At 40.5% G+C, this 24516-nt stretch overlaps 1 protein-coding gene across 3 annotated transcripts in view; it reads left to right on the forward strand.

Annotated features, from left to right (window-relative positions):
- foxp4 (forkhead box P4) overlaps nucleotides 1–24516 on the forward strand; it is a 130646-nt gene that overhangs the window by 45173 nt on the left and 60957 nt on the right. For all 3 annotated transcript variants that reach the window (XM_079844359.1, XM_079844358.1, XM_079844360.1), the window contains exon 3: nucleotides 17715–17804. In XM_079844359.1, the coding sequence (XP_079700485.1) occupies nucleotides 17715–17804 (90 nt within the window). The remainder of the gene's footprint in view (nucleotides 1–17714; nucleotides 17805–24516) is intronic.

The raw sequence follows: 24516 nt of genomic DNA on the forward strand, positions 1-24516 counted from the left end.
TTTTAAAAAAAACAAAAAAAAAAACTATGCAAAGTAGTGGTTATATTGTCAGTTGAAATAAGGGCTTGAAATTGTAGTGAAGGTAATGAATGTGAATGTTTGCAATCTTAGACTGCATCCTCCCTCTCTCTCTCTCTCTCTCTCTCTCTCTCTCTCTCTCTCTCTCTCTCTCTCTCTCTCTCTTTCTCTCTCTCTCTCTCTCTCTCTCTCTCTCTCTCTCTCTCTCTCTCTCTCTCTCTCTCTCTCTCTCTCTCTCTCTCTCTCTCTCTCTCTCTCTCTCTCTCTCTCTCTCTCTCTCTCTCTCTCTCTCTCTCTCTCTCCCCCCGTGTCTCTCTCTGTGTCTCTCTCTCTGGGGGTGTGTGTGTGTGTGTGTGTGTGTGGAGACTCCCGCTGAGCGAGTATGGCCTCACCACACACAAGGAGGTCTTTCTTCCCAGCTCTGCATTCTGGTGTTGGTGCACCTGTACATGGTCATGTGAGCCAAAGCCTTTAATTAGAGATAGAAATTGCCAGTTCCTTTTGCTCTAAACCATTTCCAATGTCAAACACACGGCCGCCGCGGCCTCAATGCCACACTCTGTCTCTCTTCTTCCTTTCCTTCCTCTCTGTCCCTCTTTATTTCCCTTTCTCACTTTCTCTCTTGTGTCGCACTGACCCAAACTTTTGGTCTTTGGTGGCAGCAGTAGCTCCTTGTAAAAGACCCGTCCAAAACATTTTACATCATGGTTTTCGTAATTCATATGTCTATTAGAAGCTATGACACCGTAACTATAACTCTATGATAATCATGTCATAGTTTGCTGGTCAGAAGAAAAGAAAAGCTTTTGTCTAGTTTTAAACTGCCATATAGCTGTATTTGTTTAAGAGAGTATCTTATAGTCTTGCTTGAGCATTTGTGAATTTGTCGTCATCAATTTATTTATTGTAAATGTGACTATTTAAAAATGTGACTATTATATTTGTTGTTTTAGCAGGCTCTTTGGCATATCAGAACAGAAGCAGTTAATTTAATCGGTGTTGTAGGTTGAATTTTTGTTTTTCAAACAATCAAACGATTCAAAAGTTTCACTTGTTGTATGGATAAAAAATATGCCACACAAAGACCTTCAGTGGTATAAAAGATGTAAGCCACTGTCTAATACGGATTTTATAAGTGAGTGTGTACAGGCCTGTGTCAGTGTTAATGTGTATGTGCATTTTATTTCTCTGATGGCCTTGAGACTTATGGAGTGAGGCTCCACACACCTGCTCATCTTCCAGTAGCAGTTTTAAACATTTACTTTGGTGTTACCTGATTCGGTCTACAGAGACACCCCCCCCCCCCCCCCCCCCACACACACACACACAAAAACAAAACGTAGAAGGCGCCTGTTTGAACTCCTATCACTATTTAATGTGGGAAATGTACTAATGCCTATATGTTTTTATTCACTTTTCAGCCTCTAAAGTCACTTTATTAAGAATAAGCATCCAGGTGCAATGAATAGACTTTGTGACTGGATGTTTTGCACCATTTAGTTTTTAGACCGAATGAAAATAGTTTTTATTTTATTTTATACAGTTTCACTAAATGACATTCCCTCCATGTCCTAACCTCTTTGTCCACAGATATTTCCAAAATAGTCTTCTCATTTCTTCACTACTCCTGTTTTTTTCTTCTTCGTCTTCTTCTAGCAAGCCATGCAATGCGCCCTTTATGTTATGGGTGGCAGTGCCATAGAAATCTGCTTCCTTTATTCCATCTCAGATAGCCATTGTTCATAAGAATCTGATGAATGAATTAGTTCATCATCAAGTTCCCTCATTTGATTTTAAATGAATGGAGAGTTTGGCCTTGAAGCCAAATTACTTTAATGAGGAAGGCTCTGAAAATGGCAAAGCAAGCAGTAAAGTGTTATCATGGCAGAGCCTCCTAAAAAGTCATTTATCAAGTTTTAATGTCTTGCTCTGCTATCCTCATTTCATACAGCTTTTTTTATGGAGCGGGTCACTATGAAGCCCAGCAGAAATTGAGGGCATGATTGAAAGAGAATATGGGGTGTTTCAGGAATCCTTTCAAAAGTCCCTTTCACTGAAATGTAAATTAATCGACTTATTGATAGATGTCAAACTTTAAGTCGAGTCATGATCTTTGTCATTGTACATGTACACAAGGTGGTATTAATTTAAATATATTAAATGTATAGAAAATCAAACAGGTGTATAATGAAAGTTGTAAATTTAAGAGATATAATGCATAATAAATATACAAAAAAATGCAACCTTTTTCAGCTTAAATAAAAATAAAATTATGCAGGAAAATGTTATTTATTTGTTTAAAAGCGTAAGAATGGTTTTGATATAAAAGCTCAAAATTAGAAATAATACTAATTTAAAAATAAAAAACATAATTAATTAATTAATTAATTAAAAAAACTGTAAATTATAAATGGTATAGTGTGCATGGAATGAGTTGACCAAAGTGTATAATACACTTTTTAATTAAAATACGCATAAAAAAAACAATCCCCTTAACCTAAGTAAATGCACTTCTGTTTAGCTGTTTATTCTGTTTATTGTCTAGTCTCTTCTTCCAAGCCCAAATCTTTCACCTGGAAGCGGTACAGTGCAGCGATACTGGTTAAACACCCTGCCAAGAAGCGTTGGAGCAGAAAAACAGTCCCAGCTCCCTCTTTGCAGACCTGCGTTGTCAGAGCACAAAGCGCTCTCTCCCTGGGCCCCTCGGGAGCCTGGGAGAAATCACAGGCATCTGCAGACGTCAAAGACTCAACAGCCTTTACCAAACAAACAGAAGCCCAGCAGAGTGATGGAGAATGCGAGCAGAGGGAGGGTGAAATGGCGAAAGAGAGCACCAGGATGAGTTTGAGTCAGAGGAACGGAGGCAGGCATCTCGGGAGAGGAGGGGATTGTGGGTACGGACAGATACGAGGTAGCCGAGTCAGAGAGGGTAAGAGAAAAGAGTCGAGAGGGAAGGGGGAAAGTGGGGCTGAAGTGGTTGGAGAGAGGGAACGAGGGAGGGAGGGGGGGAAAGAAAGTGCAACGCTGAGATGTGTCAAGAAAGGGCGCCTGGGCCCCCCTGAGGAATGTTCCTTGTCTGCTTCACAACCCCAAGACCAGCAAAACCCTTTGCTTTGTAGAAAAAAAAGGAAGACAGGAGAGGTAGAGAGAAAAAAACAAGAGTGCACACTAGTGGAGTCCTTATAGAATTTCATCCTCTTGTTGCACAAAGCCAGGAATCCAACCAAGGGTTTTCTGTTTTTCAATCCCTTGAGTGTTCTTCACTTCAAATGGTCCCGCTCCACAGCCAGTCTACAGCTACTTCGGCCTGGGCATGGGGAGGTGGCCCTGACAGACCCCTCTGCTGCACCTCGATTTCTTTAATAGGGTGGTCTTATCTCTCTCTCTAGCTCTTTTAAAGGATACAGTAGACCTGTGGTTTCGCTTCAAAGCAAACGTTTAGATAGGATGTGCCCCAAATAGTGCGTAGCAGGTTAAAAACTGGCCCAGACTAGCTCTCTTAAAGCACCATGTGGCCCATCCTTTGACTACAAGTATGTGGATTAGTATCAAGAAAAAAACCAATTGTCCTTAAAGTTCATCACAACTCATCCTGCTATGAGTGACGCCATTGATATAGAGAAACAAGCAACTGGACATGCGTTTTTACCTGGTGGACGATAAAGAGGGGCAAAACACAGACAAATGGGTTTTTCTAAGGATCAGGGGTCTCATTTGTAAAGTGCTCATACAATTTGATTTGATCCTAAATTCCATGGATTTTATCCTACGTCAAAAGTGAGGAGCAGTCGGGATTTATAAAGGCAGAAACAGAAAATAATCTTGCGTACGCCAATTGAAGAGCATGCGTACAAACTTTTTGTGTTCTATGTGTTCTGTAGGTTGAGTTGTACTTTTTCGCATTGAGCTTGAATTTAAGATGAACTGTGATTTTTATAAAGTAGGATGCATTTATGAATTTTTTTGTGCGTATAGATGTTTTATAAATGATTATAAATTCAGATTCAGTTTTAACCACTTCTGAGTTTTGGGTTAAAAAAGGCGTGAGAAGACAAACAACTGCTTCCCTAATTAGTGGAGAGTTGAGAAAGATTAGCACAAAATGGAGATGTGAAACAGACAGCCAGACTCCTCCTTTAGAGATGGACAAATATTGACAGCTTAACATTGGTTATGGTTTGGATCTGGTGCATATGGAGACCACATCGTTGTAAAGCTCTGACTCTTTTGATCAGATGGCCTACAGACAGGAGATGGCAGATGATTTCACTGTCTCTCTAACTTCCTCTTCTCTTTCTCCACTCACTCTACATTCAACTTTCTTTGACTCTTTGGGAAAAGGATTTGGTTTGACGAGGAATGGGTCCCAATGGTCAACTGCCGTTAGCCTATGTCAGTTTTTATATAAAAAACAGCCTATTTATTCAGATTACGAAAAGTCAACAACATGCTCAGACAACCCACCATCTAGTCAATTTTGAAAATGTTAGCAATTTTACACTTTCCTAATGTTGACTGGAGTTATATTTGGATCATAAGTGTTCCTAACAATTTCAGTTTTCTCTGGTCCTTGGTCTATATTGTAAGGGACACTTGACGGTTTTTCTTCCTGTGGTCATTGTATCTTAACCCACCCCCACTTTTTATGTTATTACAACTCCGAATTACCTGTGTGCGTGTGACGTTTGCTTTACTCTTTGTTTTCTCTGGCACCGTCCACCATTAAGAGGCCATAATGGACTCTGCAAATTGGTCATAATGGTAGCTTTAATTAAACTGTCCACGGCGCAGATGGAAAGAGTGGATAAAGGCATATAGATCTCAGATGTCTGGACAGATAGGCCATATTGAGTTGGCTGTCCTGATGGCAGATCATAGGTACCTATGAGGTGGTCTAGACGCTCTAATTGGGTTTCTGCGTGTGAAATGCTAAGCATAGTGAGATAGGAAGCTTGGACGCTTTGACAGTCAGGGTGTTTGGCCTCTCTCCCGTCTCATTACTGTTGGGAACGGCCTTCTGTTCAGTACTCGGCGGACAGTAATGGCCGTATCACGTCCTCCGTGTGAAATGAAGCTCATTTGACCAATTGCAGCCAAACGTGTCAGCGGTCACAATGCCTTGGGTCCACTGTCACGAACAGGCTCTCTCATCTTCCCCTCAAACAGCTTAAGTCTAACGAACATAATGGGAGGGAAAGGAGAGTCTTAAATACAGGGATCATATCCCTTTTGGACAAGGATGCAAGGTGATGGGGGCCAGGCCTGAAGCCAGCTTAATAACATCCAGTAAATCGAACATTTTCAGCCCATTGAAAGGTGTCATCGCTTAAAAGCATTCCACACTTTTAATTGTGGCCTGTCTCATTGTACGGAGGTCAGTGAAGAAGAAAGGTCAAGCTTGGTCACAAAACGCTGGTAGTGACGGAGGTGCAAGGGCGAGGGTTTTTAGGGGGAGGTGTTAAGGGAGGGTAGTTGCCTAGCATCTGTAGACGACCTCAATAGATGCCGCAGCAATACCAAAAAAGACCTCCGCCGTGCTGGTTTCCTGTTGTACAATTGAAAAACTGGCCTGGTTTTCAGCATCTTACACTGTTAAGAGAAAGTAGTTGAGAGGATGTTTCTTAACTTGCTTTGTTGTATTCACTCAAAGCTCTCAAAATTAAGAAAATAAGAACTTGGAAATGTTTTGGTTTATCTAGATAATGGTCCTCGATAACTAGTGTTTTTGCTCTTCATAAAATGTATGGTTTCGTTTGTCACCAAAGTTGCTGTCTAGGATTGGTTACACATGCACATTTCTATAAGTAAAGGTTCATAAGAAGCGTAATGTATTTCACATGTGCTCCGAGATATTTCATATTCTTCATCTAATGATTTTTTCACACGTGGAGTCCTAATTCTGGAATGTGGGAATGTCATATTTATGGGAGGGTAATAAAACTAATTTATGGCTTTTCCAGGGAAACCTTTGAGAAGGCTAAAGAGGGCCGCCGTTAGTGTGCATTTACATACGTGTGTGTGCTGGTATGCTTCTCTCTCTGTGTTTGGAGACATTGGGAGCAGTTGTGGCAACACACAGTCGCCTCTTCCTGCGTCTATCCAGTGCGTCTGTCTATCCAGAGCATCTCAGAAGGACTGCCAGCACAGCTGGGCTCAGATCAGTTCCAAACACACAGCCAGACCACGGTAGCACTGTCACCCAACACAGATCACATTTACAATAATCACAAACTCATATGGGAGTAATTGTGAGAACAACATGTTGTTAGAAAGAATCAGAGCAGTACATGTATATATGGATGTATGAGTTGTTTGTTTATTTTTATTTATTTTTAATTAATGTATTTTAATGTATATTTTAATTTAAACATTCATTTTATTTTATTTTTCAAAACAAAAATAATCATTAGACAAAGCAACAAAAAAGTGCAAAAATTAACAACAACAAAAACAAATCACTGTCATACTGTAAAGTTTTATTTATAATGTTTCTCCATCGTATTTAATTTAATCCATTTTAAAAGAGTTTTGAAAATACATATTTGGAGTATCCTGAAATTTAAGTAGTTATTGACTGAAAATCTCGTAACTTTAAAAAAAAAAAATTCTACAAATATTGTGACATTTATTAAAGGTGGAGTGTGTCATTTCTGCGGCAATAACGGCAACGAAAAAAAAAAAAAGTAAATTTGTTCATAATTTTTCTCCATCATGTGTTTTGCCCTCTGACTCACAAGCCCTCATTTAGCCTCTTGTTTTGGCGAACATGCTCAAACATAATAGATTTGCACCAACAAACACTCACGTCCCACTGTCTAAAGTGGTGCCACAAAGCCACCTTTTATTCTGTGCCTGTAATTTCCACGGCCTGGGCAGTTCATAGGCAGTGCTTGAAGCACATCAAGCATTGACCTTCTTCTAGTCACCATGGCGATTATGAAAGATTCTCAGCTGGATACTAATGTGTGGGCATTTGGAGGTATAACTCCCTCAGAGCTGATTGACAAACCACTGGGGAGAGAGAGAGGAGAGGAGAGAAAGGAAGGAAAAGGAAGGGGACAGGAAAAAAATAGGGCAGGAGAATGGATTTAGTGATTCGGAGAAAGCCGTGAGGAGTGGGAGGGGGAGATTTAGGTAATAGTTGAAGTGGAGAGGAATGGAGGAAGGATGGAGAGAATGAGGGGCAGAAGGAGGAGGGTGGCAAGGGAGGGAATTTCAGTTTTGGAGAGTTAGCGAGGCAGAGGGAGGGGTTCTTTAGCCTTAGTACACTTCCTACTGGACTCCACGTCAGGAAACAGACATAATTGACACTAATTGGCATGTGTTTTCGCTGTATCCGCTCTAATCAGCATACGAGGTGGAAAGAGAGTAAATTGTCATGGACTGGTACCACTTTTATCTTCTGAAAGGAACAGTTCCTCCAAAAATGAAAAATATGTCACCATGTACCATGTCGCTTCAAACCCCTATAACTTTATTTTCTTAGACAAAACACAAAATTAGATATTTTGAGAGATTTCACATAGTGAAAGCATATTGTGACTACGAGTGGTCTCCAAAAATGCCTAAACACCATAAAAGTCCAAAAGATTCAAATAAATAAATTTTTGATCATATAAATGCAGCCTTGGTGGAATTAGAGATTTGTTCAAAAACACAAAAACTTTTTTTTTTTTACTGTTTTACTTTTTAATCCCAAACTTCTGAGAAAAAGAAAAAAAAACATAATAGATGTGTGTTTGCAGCAGCCTGAAATTTAAGTTGTTATTGACTAAAACTAAATCAAACGTGACATGATAAATTTAAGTATGAATTTATTTATTTTTTCAGTCACAATATGTCAATTTAAATTTGATTAAATGGATGTAAATAGATTACATGGATGTTCTTCAAAATATCTTGTGTTCCACAAAAAATAAAGTCATATGATTTTGATACAGGTGAACTTTTCCTTTAACCAAGCTGATTACACATGCACACTTACGTACTCACTAAGCCCAATTTCCTTGCCTTCAATGCCCACTTAGAACTCTGTATTGTGCTGTGTAATGCCGAGGCCTAACCTTACGCCATCCCAGAAGCCCCCGCTCTGCACTCAAGCTTAAGAGACCCCCTCAGCTCTCTATCTCTGTCCTCCCATCGGCCCTCTCCAGACTCCAAAAAATGGAGAACCCCCAGGGGAAACAAAAAGACGAAGAAAAAAGCAAAAGAAATATGCGCAGCACCACTCTCAAAGTTGTTGCCCTGGTAACTGGTGAGGGCGAGGGACTGCAAACAATGAAGCCAGATCCCTTTTTAAGTGTTGCTAATTAGCTTGCCTCCGCTTGCTCTTTGTGTTTGCCATCTTAAAAAGAGACTAAAGTCAACAGGGAGAGGCGTTGTTGGAGAAGAGAAGAGAGAGAATGTTGGTTTCTATTTTTCTTCTCCTTAATAGCCAAGGGTGGAGATAGAAGCGAGATGAAGGCCGCTTTGTGCCGAGTGACTCGGATTGATGATATAGATTGATGCTACTGATGTAATTGAATATTGATGAAGAACATGTGAAACCTGGAGCTGGTTTCAATTTGTTGAGGGTTTGCTTTCACAGTGCTGAAAGAAAGTGTGTTTGCTTTATCATATTCACATTGTGCATCATTATTGGAGATTTTAAGTTTCCTATGTGGACACGACAGTAGTTTCTACTCTTTCGCTTTTGGCATTTGAGCTTGAAGATGTGAAACGTGGCCTCATAGCACTCGGTTTCCTTTCAGTACGATTTATTCCCTCCTAACTCGTCTTCAAAACCGCCCCACTCCCATTTAAACACAGATGGCAGGAACCTTTTCAATTCAATGTGTCGTTTATCCCTTTTGATTATTTTCTAAAGATCAGTATCACTTTAGCCACTACCAGGTGTAAAATCAAACTCGGACTAAAAGCATGAACTTTATTTTTTTAGTTCTTCTCCAAGCAAGTGGTTTCAAGTTTTCCTCTGTTTAAACAATACACCGCATGTGTCTTTTTTTTTCTCTCGCTAGCTTGCTTTTGGCAACATCCCGAGTGTGTATTATTAATTTTTTCTTTATTAATAATAACAAAGAGATGCGTTCCATATGTCTGGTTTGGACGGGAAGCCCTGCTGCCAGTTAGCGCTATCCTCATCATGGAGACCAGGTCAGTCTGTTTAGCATGTGTTTGTTGGAGGATGGGTTTTGGACGGCTTCCCATTGGGCTAGGTCACCCAAGCCATGATTCGCATCAAACCCCAACACCTTCCTATTACCCCGAACCATCCCTGCAGACTCACTCCAAGATCTTGAAAAGCTCTCAAATACGACAAGACCTTGAAAGTCAATTTTTGCTTATTAGTTTTTGCAGTCCGCACAGCAGAGAGAGGTTGAAACCCTATCAAGTAGAACTTTTGTTTGGCTGCCAGAAGGGCGGTGTTAAGAAAACCACAGCAAAACTGCCGTGCAATTGCCATCAATTAGCCGGCTGTGCGGCTGCCGAGGCTGGAGGATTTTGAGACGACCCGTATCCTGAACTCTCCGAGCTCTCTCTCTCTATCCAAGCTGTCTCAACGCTGAACTCTCACTAATGCTGTGGTCCTCAGCACTACAAAGTGAGCTCACGGTGCCAACAACGAGGTAATGATGCCCAGAGAGCCCAGCCATAGTGGATTACACTTCCTCTTTTGCTCTTTCAGTGTGGGACATGGGGATAAGTTACTGCCGAGAGAGACACCAGGTACATATGAGCTCATTTGAGCCTCTTTCACTGTTTGCCTTACTCTAATGGGTTCAACAGCCATGAAATCCTCGCAATCTTTTTCACAGTTTTCAAAAACAAAATCTCTCTGACATACGAAACACTGCTGGTATCATGTTGCAGCCCATATTTACTTTGTTTTCCAACAGGCTTTTTGTTTTAACATTTTTGGGGACTTAGAGGTGAGCAACGCACATCTGGAAAGCAGCAGAGGCAGCAAGTTTCAAACAGGTCCCCTTTGTGAAAAATAGGATGTGAAAAAAAAAAAAAAAAGCGAAAGCGGTCAGGGTTTTCAAACATTACAGCATATTTTAAAGTTTTTTTCCTCCCTTAGTTTTATTTTTTTATTGCCTTGGCTCCAATTCACCCTTTCCTCATTTTAATGGCCAATGGGAGTCTGCTGTAGCCGTTTAAATTTTAAGGTTTTGCTATAGCCTTTATATTGCGGAAACATTACATTAAATGGCAAAAAGGGACAGCGGCGGGTGCTTTCAGATGATTCCGGCATTGAATAATTCACTTGATTTTGCCATTTTCGGATGCGTGTTTTAATGGATCTGAACAAAAACAAATGCGACGAGTGACTGCAAACCGCATGATGGAACAGGAAGTGGCAAATTAAATCCAGCTTGGGCCAAAATGGAGCGAGAGGGAGGGGAAAAAAAGGGGAGAAATATGGTCAGAAGTGCAGTTTATTTGAAACCCACCGTGAAATTGGACAGCTCTGCAGGCTATGACTGTAATGAGTCATGGGGACCAAGTTAAGATCTACGAAACCTTGGCCCGGGTCCGTAAACCCGATCTTGTCGTACAATCCACACCTCGTCCTGTAGCCCGGGGTGGACAGCTGCTAACAGGCCCAGTATGTCTGCCTGCTGCCGCTGTAGACGAAGCTCATTTGGTCACCAGCTGTGTCGGAGCGTTCCAGCATCAAAATAGAGCAAGTCTGGCAAACAATAATTCATCCTTTAGCGATTATCGGCACAGATAGTCTATATCTGTGGCCTGGCCAACACTCCATAAGCGATGGTGCGTAGCGCTTTCGATTGTGTGGACAAACATCCGTGGTGGCAGATTCCTCTGGCAGCTGACAGTGATGCATTTGATACATTACAAGCAACTGCTACCGAAAGCCACACTTCACGTAAATATGCCATTCAGATACAAAGCAATCCCACAAGTTGTCACACTCGTGAGTAATAAAGTGGCTGCCGTCAGGAGTGGCGAAAGGAAAGGAGCGGGTGCATTGTGTGCCTGTAGTTACTCAGAGCTTGAAGAGGTTGTACAAGCAGGTATGATTATTTTTGCCAAATCCCTCACATGAGTGACGTTTTGGATGCCGGCTTATATTACATCTGTGAAACTTTTCTTTCATCTCGCCCCTCTCCTCTTCTTCTGTTTCTCGTATCCAATGCAAGCAAACAGAAACAGCTCAAGACTTCATTTTTAGACACATTACAAGGAGAAAGCTGAACTTCCTAATTCCAGGAGGATCAAGCCCGAACCTCAAAAGAAGCAGCTTTTGGCATAGCTTTACTTTTCCTTTAAGGTTGAATGGCACCGGTTGGGGGAAAAAAGGGTGCCTTTGTCTTCCTCTCTCTGCTCCTGATTCGGAGGTGGCTATCATGCAGGGTGCATGCTGAACAAAAGCACCCGAGTGTAACAAGTCCTCCCGGTTTGTACCGCTGAAAGAAGGTTAAGTTTGGTTCTTTTTTTTCCCCCATCGGTGCGACGCAGGATGTTTTTTTTTCTAAATGTTCACATTCCAGTCCCGCCTTAAACACCGTTGATGTTGAGTGAGGGGAAAATAAGCTTTGGCTAGTTATTTATGAACTGCTATTTTGTAAATTGGAAATATATTCTGTCTTCACACCCTTAAAATAGACTTTTTCTGGTGTGTTTGGGTTTGTTTGTAGAGCGTCTGACCACATCTGTTCATGCGTGTGGTTGTAGCATGAGGTAGGTAACATTACTCGCATGAAGAGCACACCCTGTTGCTTTCCTAAACAGTGTGAACAAATTACAGAGTACATTTGAAATGCTTTTTTTTCTCTTCATTTTAACAGAAAACTGACCTCACCTATTTGCGTTTAGTCTGAAATTACACCACAAGACGCTGAGACATTAAAATTAGTTTGAATATATATTTATTTATTTGTTTATAATAAAACATAGCAAATGATAATCACATATCTCTTTAACTCTATGAAGTTGGCAAAGGCGCCGGCGCCTTAACCTCATCTCAATTGTTTCTATCGCAATGAGGTACAAAGATTTTCTCCTGAAAAAACCCTAGTTGTCTCAACAAAGTCAACGCTGTGCTAATATTTGTCAAGTCTGCATTCAAATACCTGTGATTTAAATTTCTTATCAATTTCTTCCAATTTACTTAAATTTGAATGTATATCAACATTTATCTAATCGTCTTATTTATCCTAAGGAATTATAGTATAAACATTTAAGTCAAAGTTTGATACTTCAATGAAAGACAACTTATAGCACCATTATGTCTACTGAGATAAGAAAGAGCAACGTGTAAGCATAAATAGGGGTTTATAACTTTGGTTGCTTTTTGTGTTTTTATAATATCATAATTGTTTTTGAATAAGTTGTGTGAGATAAACCAAATTATTATCAAGGCACATAATACCTCAAAGCCGATTTGAGTGCGGATAAATATGCCATTTGGCAGTTGAAGCCAGAGTGCAAGTGGAACATGTTGACAGGGGTTTATTTAAGAATGAATTAAAAACGCAGCGCCACAGCCCTGAGGGAGGCCACCACTGTTACTTCGTTGACCTCTTCTAAAAGGGTCCCCACTAGCCAACTATAAATAACTGCACATCATATCTAACTCTGATTGGAGGTCAGCACAGAGGCAGGGGTTTGATTGGTCGAGTGTGGCCAGCAGCTGTTTCATAAAGCTGGTGTAGATGGGCCTGTAGGAAAGACAAAATTACATCTCTTTAATATCTCAAATGTTTCTCCTAGAATGCAATGAGGTTAAGTTGAATTTCTGAGAAAAAGTTAAAGCCTCAGTACTATCACGTGTCTCAAGTTTCAGAGGATATCTCAACCATATCTAAAATTGTCTACTGTCCACATTCATTTTTTTCTTCTCTTTTATCCTCTTCTCTTTTTTGTCTCTACGTTGCTCTTATATGAAGGATTAGTCTTTGTTCCTTATTCCCGCCTCTTTCTACCCTCATCTCCATCAATATCTCCTGAGCTTCTCCCAGCATACAGTGGCAGTCTCAGTCTGTCTTCAGCTCTGGATCCGCCAACTCCAGTAACATGATTCCCTCTGACCCTTCGTGCCACCCTGGCCCCCCTACCACTTCGCCGCCATCCACCCACCCACACTCATGGACGGCCCACCGTGGGCTCTGTTTTTCTACGGGGGCGGTTGCGGGGGGACGTTGCAGGCGTCAACAATGGTTCTCTGTCAGTGATGATGGATCATTCCAGCATATGGTGCCCACCTGTCCGCGGAGGAGCCGACTTCACTGTTTAGATTTACAGGAGAGAGAGAAAAAGCGAGCGAGCGCCCTGTGTTCTGCCCTCTCCCTCATTCTCACTCCCACAAACATAGGCGGATTAGGGCTCCGATTCATCACCTCCCAGTCGTGTTTACTTAAGCAACCTGAGCGTAATGAATAGAAGCTGGGACATCCAGGAAAGAGGCGCGCAATCACCCCTGTTTGTGTGTTTTACCGCGTTGTTTTGGAATGTCCGTCCTAGAGCGGCTCAAAAATTTCATCTGCCGTATTATTATTGGACGCTGGCACGTCTGTGCGCACGGACGCGACTGTCACAACTTTGCTAGAACGAGAGCGAGTCGTACTACGTGCGTATGCCAAAACGAATTCTTCCCTGTTATTTTCCCATAATGGACCCTCACCCGAAAGCCCCCCTCCTTCCCTCTCTCCTGCAAAAAAGTAAAGAAACCCAGTTGTCAGCCATTTTTTTTAAGCCTGTTAAAGAGGGGAGGGTGAGAGCCAAGAGAAAAAAGGAAAAGAAAGATGGGGAAAAAAGGGAAGAAGAGGGAGCCCCCTGCTAAATCTCCCTACACCCACCCCTCTGACCACCCTACACCCTCCAGCCAACCCCCCCAACGACCCTGCTGAATTAAAAAATGCTCTGTTATTAAAGGCAATGTCAGGAGTGTTGATTTACGGGGGGGGGCGATGACAAGTCAGAAGAACTCACACACTGTGCTGCTAAGGCCGCCAAGCTGGGCTCTGACCTCTTCACCCTCCCCTTCCCCTCTCTCACTCGCTCTCGCTCTGGCTCGTCCGCCCGCCCGCCCTGCACTGCAATAAAACCTGTCTAACTCAACAGCACAATGGAACTGTTGTTGGACCCGACCAGCCGCGGCCTCCCTCATACTTTCTTTAAAGGTGCAGCGCTCACCAGTGAATGCCACGAGGCTTTGGGATGGATGGGAGAGAGATATAAGATGAAAGTAGGTGAGCGAGAAGAAAGAAGCAACTCATGTTCCCTTTTGAAATCTGGATGTGTTTTTCAGTCTCTGCTTAGATGTATGGATGGAAGTTATAAAGCATTTTCCCCCCTGTTTGTACTCCAAATCTTTTTTTAACCTCCACTGTTCGTGAAAGCAATAAAATTGGCAAGTCAGACTCAATAGATTCTCCAGCCACAGAACGAAGCCTCTCCCCTGTTGCTCAGAGAGACCCGCCGCCCAGTCACTCTCACTCTGGGCCAGTGTAGTGCCGCCAGCCTCCGGTCCCACTGCTGATCTCAGTGCATTATGATTAAGACCAGCCGTGCTGACCACTTGTTCTTCACTAGGTATTGTGCATTTCTCTTTAAATAGAGGTTCACCGCAAAATTTCTTTTTTTTTGGCATTTATTTTCCGCCATGCCTTTCCAAACTCTTTTTCAAACATATTTTATTTTTTCAAAGCAGCATAAACGAGATGTTAGGAAGAATATTCAAGCAGCTGGTTTCCACACAACAAAAACAAGCACCAAAAAGTTGGCAAAAATTGAAAAAAAAAAAAAAGTATATTTTTAATATAAAAGAAATCATAAAATGGTCCATACAGCTTGTGTACTACATCTGCTTCTAATATTACAAATCCCTGTCTGTTTCTCACATATTATGACTTACTGTAGCTTAGAAAATGTCTTTCCATGTTCATATTATTTTCTTTTTTCAGTGCAGCACCAAATTAGATGTTAGGTTAAATGTCCGAGCGGCTCTTCTCTATAAAAAAAACAAACAAACATAAAAATTCCTGAAAGTGATTTACAGTGGCAAAAAATAAAAGCAGTGCATATACTTATATTTTAAGCTTACTAAAGCCATTTGATACATTTACATTGTATTAATTGGAAAGCTTGTAATTTATACATATTTTTATAATGGTCTTTTTGGTTCTTTTTTTAGAGATTGTTGTTTTCTTTTTATGGAAAAGATACTTGGACATTCTGCCATTCTGTTATCTTATTTTGTGTTGCACAGCAGAAAGAAAAAAAGTCAAAGGGACTAATTTGGTGTTTTTGGAGTCTTTCGTTGCATGGAAAAGAGCTGCTTAGACATTCTGCTTAGCTTCTAGTTTTGTCTTTCAAGAAAGAAAAAAATATACATGGTTGAAATTACAGAAAGGTGAGTAAATGATGATAAAATGTTCCTTTTTGGGTAATCTACTCCTGTAATGTAAGGAAATGGCGTAAAAAAGAGGGTTTGAGATTACTGTAAGAGAGTTTTAGCCTAATAGTTAAGCCTCTATTTTTTAGGGTGGTCCTATTTAGGGGTGACCCAGTCACTGCAAAATGACTGATATCACAATCTATCACCATTGCACCCCTGAGCAAGGCACTTAACCTCTGGTTGTTCCTGAAGGGGCCGTGCATTAAATTAGTGCACTGTAAATTACTTGGGATTAAATGTGTGCACTAAACTGCTACCATTTAATTCTAAATAATCACGGCGTTTATGAAAATCAAAGAAGAGTTTAATAAAGTGGTAATCAGCGTGGCAGTTTTGTCCAATTGTTGATCATTGTTGCCAGACAACCATCTGGTCCAAGTTGTCTCTGGTTGTGTGTGTGCGCGCATGTCTGTAAGAAGTAATTCACACCACATGCCATCAGTTTGTAGTCTCAGAGCTAGTCGTAGCTGGGAGGTGCTGCCGGTCACTTTAGCTTATCCAGCCCTCCGCTGAGGTCATGTGCGCAGATGGAGGGGGGTGGGGGGGTTCCTGCACAGCATGTGCGTGCATGCGCGAATGTGTGTGTGCGCACGCCGCTCAATTGCGACCTCAGCAAAAGTAGCAAGTGCTCTTGATGCAGATGGTTTTCATCACACCGACCACTGCATGTTCTCTCTCTCATGTGCCGATTGTATAGGGGGCCTCTCGCCTTTTTTGGTCCCCTCTCTCTCTCTAAAACCCCCACCACCCCCTCTACAATAAAAAAGACAGAGGTGTATCTCTCTTAAATGGATTGGCACCATTTATTTAGAGGGTCCTGGACTGGGCTTTGAAATGCACCCTCCCACACATTTAGCCAGTAAGTACTTCTGCAATTGATATAATGGCTATTAGCACTAACAGTCTATTACTGATATCAGATCAGTGCTAAATGACCATGTTTTAAAGGGATAGTTCACCCAAAAATGAATATTCTGTCATCGTTTACTTAACTCATTTGCCTTAGTGTCTTATGTGAAACCTACTTGATTTATGCTGCTTTTTCCCGTACAACAATAGTAGAAAGTGACCAGGCATTGTCGAGCTCCGAAACACTAGTCTGTATGACCCGTGCATTGTATTATTACTCTTTTGAAGATCTCAAATCCCATTTGTGCATAGGTTTGACTCCAATTGCCATTGATTCTCACCAAGTTACATTATACACAGATACTCTACCATTCAAAAGTTTGGGTTTGGTAAGATTTTTACAATGTATTTACAATATTTAAAATGTAATTTAATCCTGTAAGTGCAAAGCTGAATTTTCAGTAGTCATTACTACTCGCTACTAACCAAAAATTACAAATTGTTTTGTTTGTTCATCACACAAAGCTGTTGTATGACTCAAGAAGACTTTATATATATTTTGCGTTGTATGGGCCACATTTATGCTATGGCACTATATCCTGACTTGAGAGTGACTAAATGATGGCAATTGTAGTCTTTGATAAATGATCCATTTAATGACAGTGAATGCTAAACCATATAGATTTGCCTTCAAAGTGAGTTTACAGCTAGATGAATATTAAAGCTGGCTTAAAATGTCTAAAACTTGTGGAATTTACAGCTTTTTTCGGTTAGCATATCTAAGTATGACTGAGGATTTATGTTTGGTGTCAGGTCTTTTTTCTTTTTCTTTTTTAAAGAGGGCTTTTCACCCACATACCCCCTCCCCCCCTTTCATAAATCAATATTTACTATGTAACCTTCCTCTTTCTCTTCAGGGCCAGGAAGCAAATGTGCATCCTGATGGCGCTCTTCAAAAAGCTGTTTGCCCGCTGATTTACTGTTGCCTAGTGTTTTTGTTTTGAGAGCCACATTTTGCCATTGGATCAAAGATCCTGTGCGGGTACAGTCTGAAAAATCCAAACGAATACTGCCGTCATCTGTTCGTAGGGTAGCGAAACGTTGCCACATGATGTGGGACGGAACTCAGAGTGGCGGTGTAGTGGACAGATGATCTAAGGGAGTGTGAGAGAAAAGGAAAAAAAGGGTGCGGTAGAGTTACAGAGTTGCATTTTCCCTCTCTCAGTATAAAGAGAAAGCAAGGCCCTTTTCTGGCCCTGTAAAGGAGGGGCCATACACACACTCAGGTTGGCAAACAGGTGGGGCCCACCATGCGGTGCTAAGTGTACCCCTCCTGTGATTTAGAGGAAATGTAAGCAGAGTGCAAATGTGTGTGTATGTGTGGTGCTCACCGCTGTGTTGTCTCTGTTTCTCGTGTCCACAGGCCCTCCAGGCAGCACGCCAGTTCATCCTCCAGCAGGCCACAGGACTCAACTCCCCCAGCAGCAACGAGGTCAAACAGAGCCCTGTGCAGGTACGAGTGCCACACACACATACACAAAACACATGGAAGAATATACAAGAATACATGCATATACTTATTATAACTATCAGATGTGAGTGTATGCACATCTAAATCTCATTTTTGTCCTTAACCCTTCATCAAATATCAAAACCAGATTTTTTTCAGCTATATCAACCAGCCCTATTTGTCATTGTCGTACTTTCTCAGATATTTGTCTATTCAAGTTCTTGACTATCTGACTTTGATCGTCTCCCATCCCCCCGTCTGTTCTATATTATTATAAGAGCAGATTTGTGAATGTGGCTCTTTGTAGTGAAGAGCCGAACAATGGCACTACTTTAAGACCAAATTTCATTTATAGCTTGATGTGCATGTTCCTGTAACACACACACACATACACACACACACACACACACCGTGTGGAGAGCTCCGATCTATCATTACTAAGACCAAAGTTTGGGTAAAAAAAATTTCATTATTTTTATGTTGAAGTTAGGTTGATTTTTTTTTTTCTTCTTCTTCTTCTTCTGAATACACAATAATGCCCTTACCTAAAAATATCATTTTCTTCTGAGAATGAAAAAAATAAAGATTTTGTTAGTATTATTATTATTTTATATATACTTTTTGTGCTGTGTAGACTTGATATGAACAGGCTTTAGGCTCTCTGTCCAAATATAATTTGTTTTTCTCTTAATACTTAAAAATATGTATTTCGTGGTCACGAATTAACAAATAATTCCTAAGACTTAATATGTCAGCACGTTTTACAAGTTCGTTCCCGCGTTTTTTATGTAAATCACGCAAAAAAATTAACATAATTTGTTCCCTCGTTTTACTAAATCGTGCAAACAATATAATTTGTTCCCTTGTTTTAGTTAAATACAATAGTTAAAATTATTATATTGTTGCCACAATTTACTAAAATGAGAACACATTTTTAATTTGTGGCCACTATATATATATATATATATATATATATATATATATATATATATATATATATATATATATATATATATATATATATATATATATATATATATATATATGTATATGTGTGTATGTGTATATATATATATATATATGTGTATATTGCAGCATATAAATGGTAATAAATTAAATATTTATACATATTTATTTTATAAATTTTATTTAAGTTAGTTTATTATTTTTTATTCATTATTATTCATTCCCCATTTAAGTCAGGTTATCTTTACAGAGTAAACATCAGTTCTTGTTTAACAATACACTGTGCATTTTGCATGTGTGTTTGTATCGTTTTGTCTAGGTGATTCTTACTGTTGGTAAGAAATACAGTCTTCATGCCTGCCATGTTGAATTGGGGCAATGGTGATAACTGCCTGCTTTAGCCCACCTGTCAAATGTGACAAGACACACTTGTGTGTGTGTGTGTGTGTGTGTGTGTGTGTGTGTGTGTGTGTGTGTGTGTGTGTGTGTGTGTATACCAAAGTAAAGTAATGCTCATGAAAACATGATTCTTCCTGCGTTAACACAGTTGCGAGACTAACACAGACTGGCATGTAGGTACAGATTAGGGTGCACTTTTTATTTAGCCTGAATCAGATGGAGATGGAGGTGAGATGATGTAGAACAAGGCCACCCCTAATCACGAGCAGGAAGCGAGGGGCGGGTGTAGTCAATACGAGCATATTAGGTGAAAAGTAGAGAGTGCAAGTGTAAGAGCGAGAGAAGGGGAGTGTGAGAGCTGCCCAGAGTTTTACAAATCATCAATAATCCAGGAGGAATGCTAGCTGACAGTTTAAATGACCGTGTTGAGAGGTTTTCCCTTCAGGGTAATTAACATTATCAAGGAACAGCAGGTTACCTCGTTAGTGGCGCACTCATTTAATTAACAAACCACACTAATTAGATTGAACCCTGGGCTGAAGTTTGCTTCACCGTGCTCGTTGAGCTAAAGAAAAGTCAAGAAGAGGAAAATGAAAGGAACATTTTATCAGAACACCTTTTTTCACAAGTTGCTTTTTTTTTGTTTATGCACCTTTTGATCATTTATATGGCTTATTGAACAGATTTGGCTCTTTTGTTGGTTGTTTAAATTGTGCTGTTTGCAAAGGCGAGCATCACTTTTATTGTTTATTATACTTAGAGGACCACACACACAACATTTATTTTTTCTATTTTAAAGGGTTAGTTCACCCAAAAATGAAAATGATGTCATTAATTACTCACCCTCATGTCGTTCGACACCCGTAAGACCTCCGTTCATCTTCGGAACACAAATGAAGATATTTTTGTTGAAAGCTGATGGCTGAGAAAGGCCTCCATTGGTATTCAGTACGTTCACACTCACAAGACCCATAAAAGGCACTAAAAACGTCGTTACAAAGTCCATCTCACCACAGTGACTCTACAATATTTTTACGATGCGACGACAATAGTTTTTGTGCGCAAAAAAAATCAAAATATTGCCTTTTTTGTTCTTGTCTTCAACTTGTTCTTGTCTTCCGTGTGTGCCTCCACGACGCATGCACGAGAATATTACGCAGATCCGCCGTTCGGACACATGACCCAGAAGCGATTTGTTTACAAGCAGAGGAAGACGCGCGTTTCTAAGCTGTTGAATTCTACATTGATCGTGCTTTAGGTCTCGGCGTAGTGCTCAAAATGGGGCTAAAGTGTGCATTTCATGGATTCCCGAACGCCGGCGCTACGTCATATTCTCGCGCATGCGTCATAGTGCTTCATGAGTTCACGGCAGAGGCCAAAACGGAGGACAAGAAGAGGTTGAATAAAGTTATTTAGATTTTTTTTTTGCGCACAAAAACTATTGTCGTCGCTTCGTAAAATTATTGTAGAGCCACTGTGGTGAGATTGACTTTGTAACGACGTTTTAAGTGCCTTTTATGGGTCTTGTGAGTGTAAATGTACTGAATGCCAATGGAGGCCTGTCTGAAGCCTTTCTCAGCCATCAGCTTTTAACAAAAATATCTTCATTTGTGTTCCGAAGATGAACGGAGGTCTTACGGGTGTCGAACGACATGAGGGTGAGTATTTAATGACATCATTTTAATTTTTGGGTGAACTAACCCTTTAATACAACGAAAGTCACTGGACTTTATTCAAAATATCATCTTGTGTGTCCTTCCTTGTGTGTTTTTCTGTATCATCCACAGAAGAAAGTAATTCAGGTTTGAAACATCATTGCTCATTTTTAGGGTAACTTCCCCTTTAAGTATTAAAGTGTTTAACTTGTCCTTCTTCCTTTGTGCTATACAGATTGACATGAATGGCATCTCAAATTATGCAGCTTGTTTAGGAGACTTGTGATATTGCTTTCATTTAACTTTTTGGATGTAAAGGGGGAAACGATACAAGATTTGCACTAAAAAGAGCATATCTAGGGATCAGAATATCGCAGACTTGGAGCTGAGCGCTTTTGACTTGACGAAAAGCAGCCACCCAGAACTCGTGAGCATCTTTTGGCAAGTTTTACAGAAGGGCTAATCTAGCTTTCTTTCTAAAGGGACTTACAGAGGATATAGCGCACTATAATCTATATAGGCTGGATGTTATAAAGAGGCGTGCACATACACATTTGATGTTTTCTGATGAACTCTATGGTCAGATTCACTGACCTCTGTCGACCCATGACCCTTAGTAGAGCTTTAGCTGAGGCTCTTTGTATGGGCTTCTGGGGTGATGTCTATCCCATCTCAGCTCAAGGCCACCCTGCATACTGATAAAGGTGAGCCCTGAGATTCTGCTTTGTAGTGTCACTTCCTCATCTACTGCCTTGGGGCATCAACCCTCAACCCCGACCCTTCCCTGTTTCTGGTTTTTCTAAAGGGATTTAGAGACTGCAAACCGCCCCTTGTTGTCACTGAGGAGGGTTTCTGTTACTATTGAAGAAAAATGTCAGGTATGAAGATTTACAAGTAATACTGGAGGATTCGGGGTTTTTTTTGCAGCGACGCATCATACCATTTATGTCTTTACGAAAAGCCTTCAGCTACTCAACACCTAGCCGTCAAGAGACTCTGTTATTTCACCTCTCTTTTTACTCTCAGGGTCTTAATTCAAATTATTAATTTTTTTAATTTCTAGAAGTCCACAGGTTCAGGGTATTTGAAGCTGTTGTCCAATGGCAAGGAGAGTAGGGAAGGGAAGTCATTTAATCTAGTCAATGGACTTAGCCCGGCAGAAAATGGCTGCTGGTCAGGTTAAGCTCCTTATGAAGATTTGAATGCAGTGTGACAAACAATTAAATCTTTTAGTGGCTGATAATTAAAGTTTTCCTCCTCTTTACTGCCAAAGAAGCCAGAAGTTACACTACTGAGGTTTTTGTCAGAATCTTCCAGAACCTTGGCCGTGACCAACATGTTATTTCCTTAAATGCTCTCATTCTCACTTAATATTCTTTCTCTTTTTGGGACATTGAGGGCTGAGGAATCTCGGATTGCCTTTCTGTAGATAATTAGAACATATACATCAGAGTCAATGACAAAATTTAGTATATACACTACCACTCAAAAGATTTGGGTCATTAATATATATATATATATATATATATATATATATATATATATATATAATCTATAATTTTTTTTTTAAAGAAGTATTTTATGTTCACTGAGGCTGCATTTATTTGGTTTAAAAATCCATCAAAAACAGTTATGATGTGAAATATTACAATTTAAAATATTTGTTTTCTATTTGCAAACATTTTAAAGTGTAATTATACTTAAAAACTATAATTTCCAGCATTATTACTCCAGTCTTCAGTGTCACATGATCCTTAAGAAATCATTCTAATATGCTGACCTTTATTATTATTATTAACGTTGATTTTTATAACTTTATAAACTGATATTTTTATACTTTAAAAATGATTTTCTTTTAGTTATTTATTTACTTTTTACTTCAGTCTATTTGATGTTTTGTAATTTGATTTTGATTTTATAAATTGATTTTCTCTCACACGATAGGACTATTTTTATCTTTGTGTATAAGGTGATGGAAAGGGCATAGAATTTATTATCATGGTTATATAGACCCAATTTACATACACACACGTGGCTTCAGTCCCATCTATGTTGGTAATTGAAAAGAAAAAGTGTCCTCTTTTCATGTATTATTGAGGACCTCGTTTAATTAAAAAAAAAAAATGAAAAGACTCATTAGAGACATGCTAATTAGTTTCCTTCTCTTGAGCGTTGATAGAGAGGCTGCGTTGCCACGGTAGCACTGGGTGAAGGGAGTAGCACATTGAGATGATCCGATGGCGAGATGGGTGACACCAGCTGGAACCTCCACCTCTGTGTGGTCAAGCACTTTGGGATCATTTTTAGAGAATGAACTTTGAAAGTCCTTTGACCCTGATGAAAATGTGCTTCTCGTGTTTGTTCTTTATCGCGGTAAAACACAATGCAGTGCTTATCGTGCAAATAGCCACTTTAGAGCAGGTTTTGATAAGAATTCTTTGGCGTTTTTTGGAAACAGACACGTTATATAGACACCTCGGATCAATGGGGGACAAAAAGACCGTCCATACTGGACAGAGCCCTTTTTGTGAACTTTTATTTTTGAAAACTCTCTGTTTTGTCCATTAAGTGGAAATGCTTAGTTGGCACATTTTTTTTTTCCTTTTCAAAGAGGTTGTTTTGAAAAGAGAGAGGGTAAGAGAGGGTGACCCAGAATGCAAGAGGCCTGACAGATTGAAGACTGCGAGAGAGAGAGAGTGCAAGAAAAGAAACACCCAGGGCCGTGCTGGCCGTTTCAGAGTTTGGGTTTGAGCAGTGGAGTGTAAAAGTCCATTTTTTGATCTGAAACATGAGTGAAAAGTGTAATGAACGCGGTCGATAATGGGCTTTTATATTTCCGCACCCCAGTCATCTCTTCTGTTGTGTTCCACTGGAAATTTGTTGTCATTTTTATTCTGGGGCAGTGAGGCGTTAGATAGAGCCACAGATGTGTGTGTGCGAGGGACGTCCGCAGAAAGCGAGGGACTAATGGAAGAGGGATATGGAAGACGGAGTGGTGGGGGGATTTTCCACTTGAACTTGCCCGATTCGGGGCACTCGCGCAACGGCGGATTTTCATTTGTCCGAATGCTGTCCGAACGCTGTCAGAGAAAGCGGTCCCCAGACGCGAGCTTTGAACTGGGTGAAAATAAGCAAGTGACAGCCCAGAATTCTCTGCTTCTCTAAAGTCGCTCAGCCCTGCAGCCCCCAGTGGCTGGCTTTTATTACACACCGCGCACACACACACATCGCAAACAAAACCGCCCGCACCACCATGTACTGTATAAGAAGTGCGATATGATAAATACCTGTGGGAGGTAATTGGGTAACTTCGGGGGGATGGACGGCAATGGGGGTTTTAGATCATTTTTGGGACAAATTAGCTTGTGAAAAGGTGGCTGTGTGCACCAGGGCTCTATAGCCTGGAAGACATCATCACAGAGCCACCTGGTAATAGCGCCTGCAGCCTTTCAGCGGGCCTGTTATTAAAATGACAGGCCTCTTTAGCGTCACGTCCCGCTCAATAGTGACCCTTCACTCTCCACATGCAGGCTAATATCTTCCAGGCTTTTTGAAGGTGGCGGTGTGACTGTTTAAAAGCTCTCCCATCCGTCCCCGCTTATGCTAACCCCACCTAGCTTCCCTTATCGCTTCCACCTGAGAAATGTGACCCCTTGCCCCCTCCTGTCAGGATTAAGAGAAAGGAATTATTCTAG

The sequence above is a fragment of the Gobio gobio genome (assembly GCF_949357685.1).
Source record: "Gobio gobio genome assembly, chromosome: 19".
NCBI lineage: Eukaryota > Metazoa > Chordata > Actinopteri > Cypriniformes > Gobionidae > Gobio > Gobio gobio.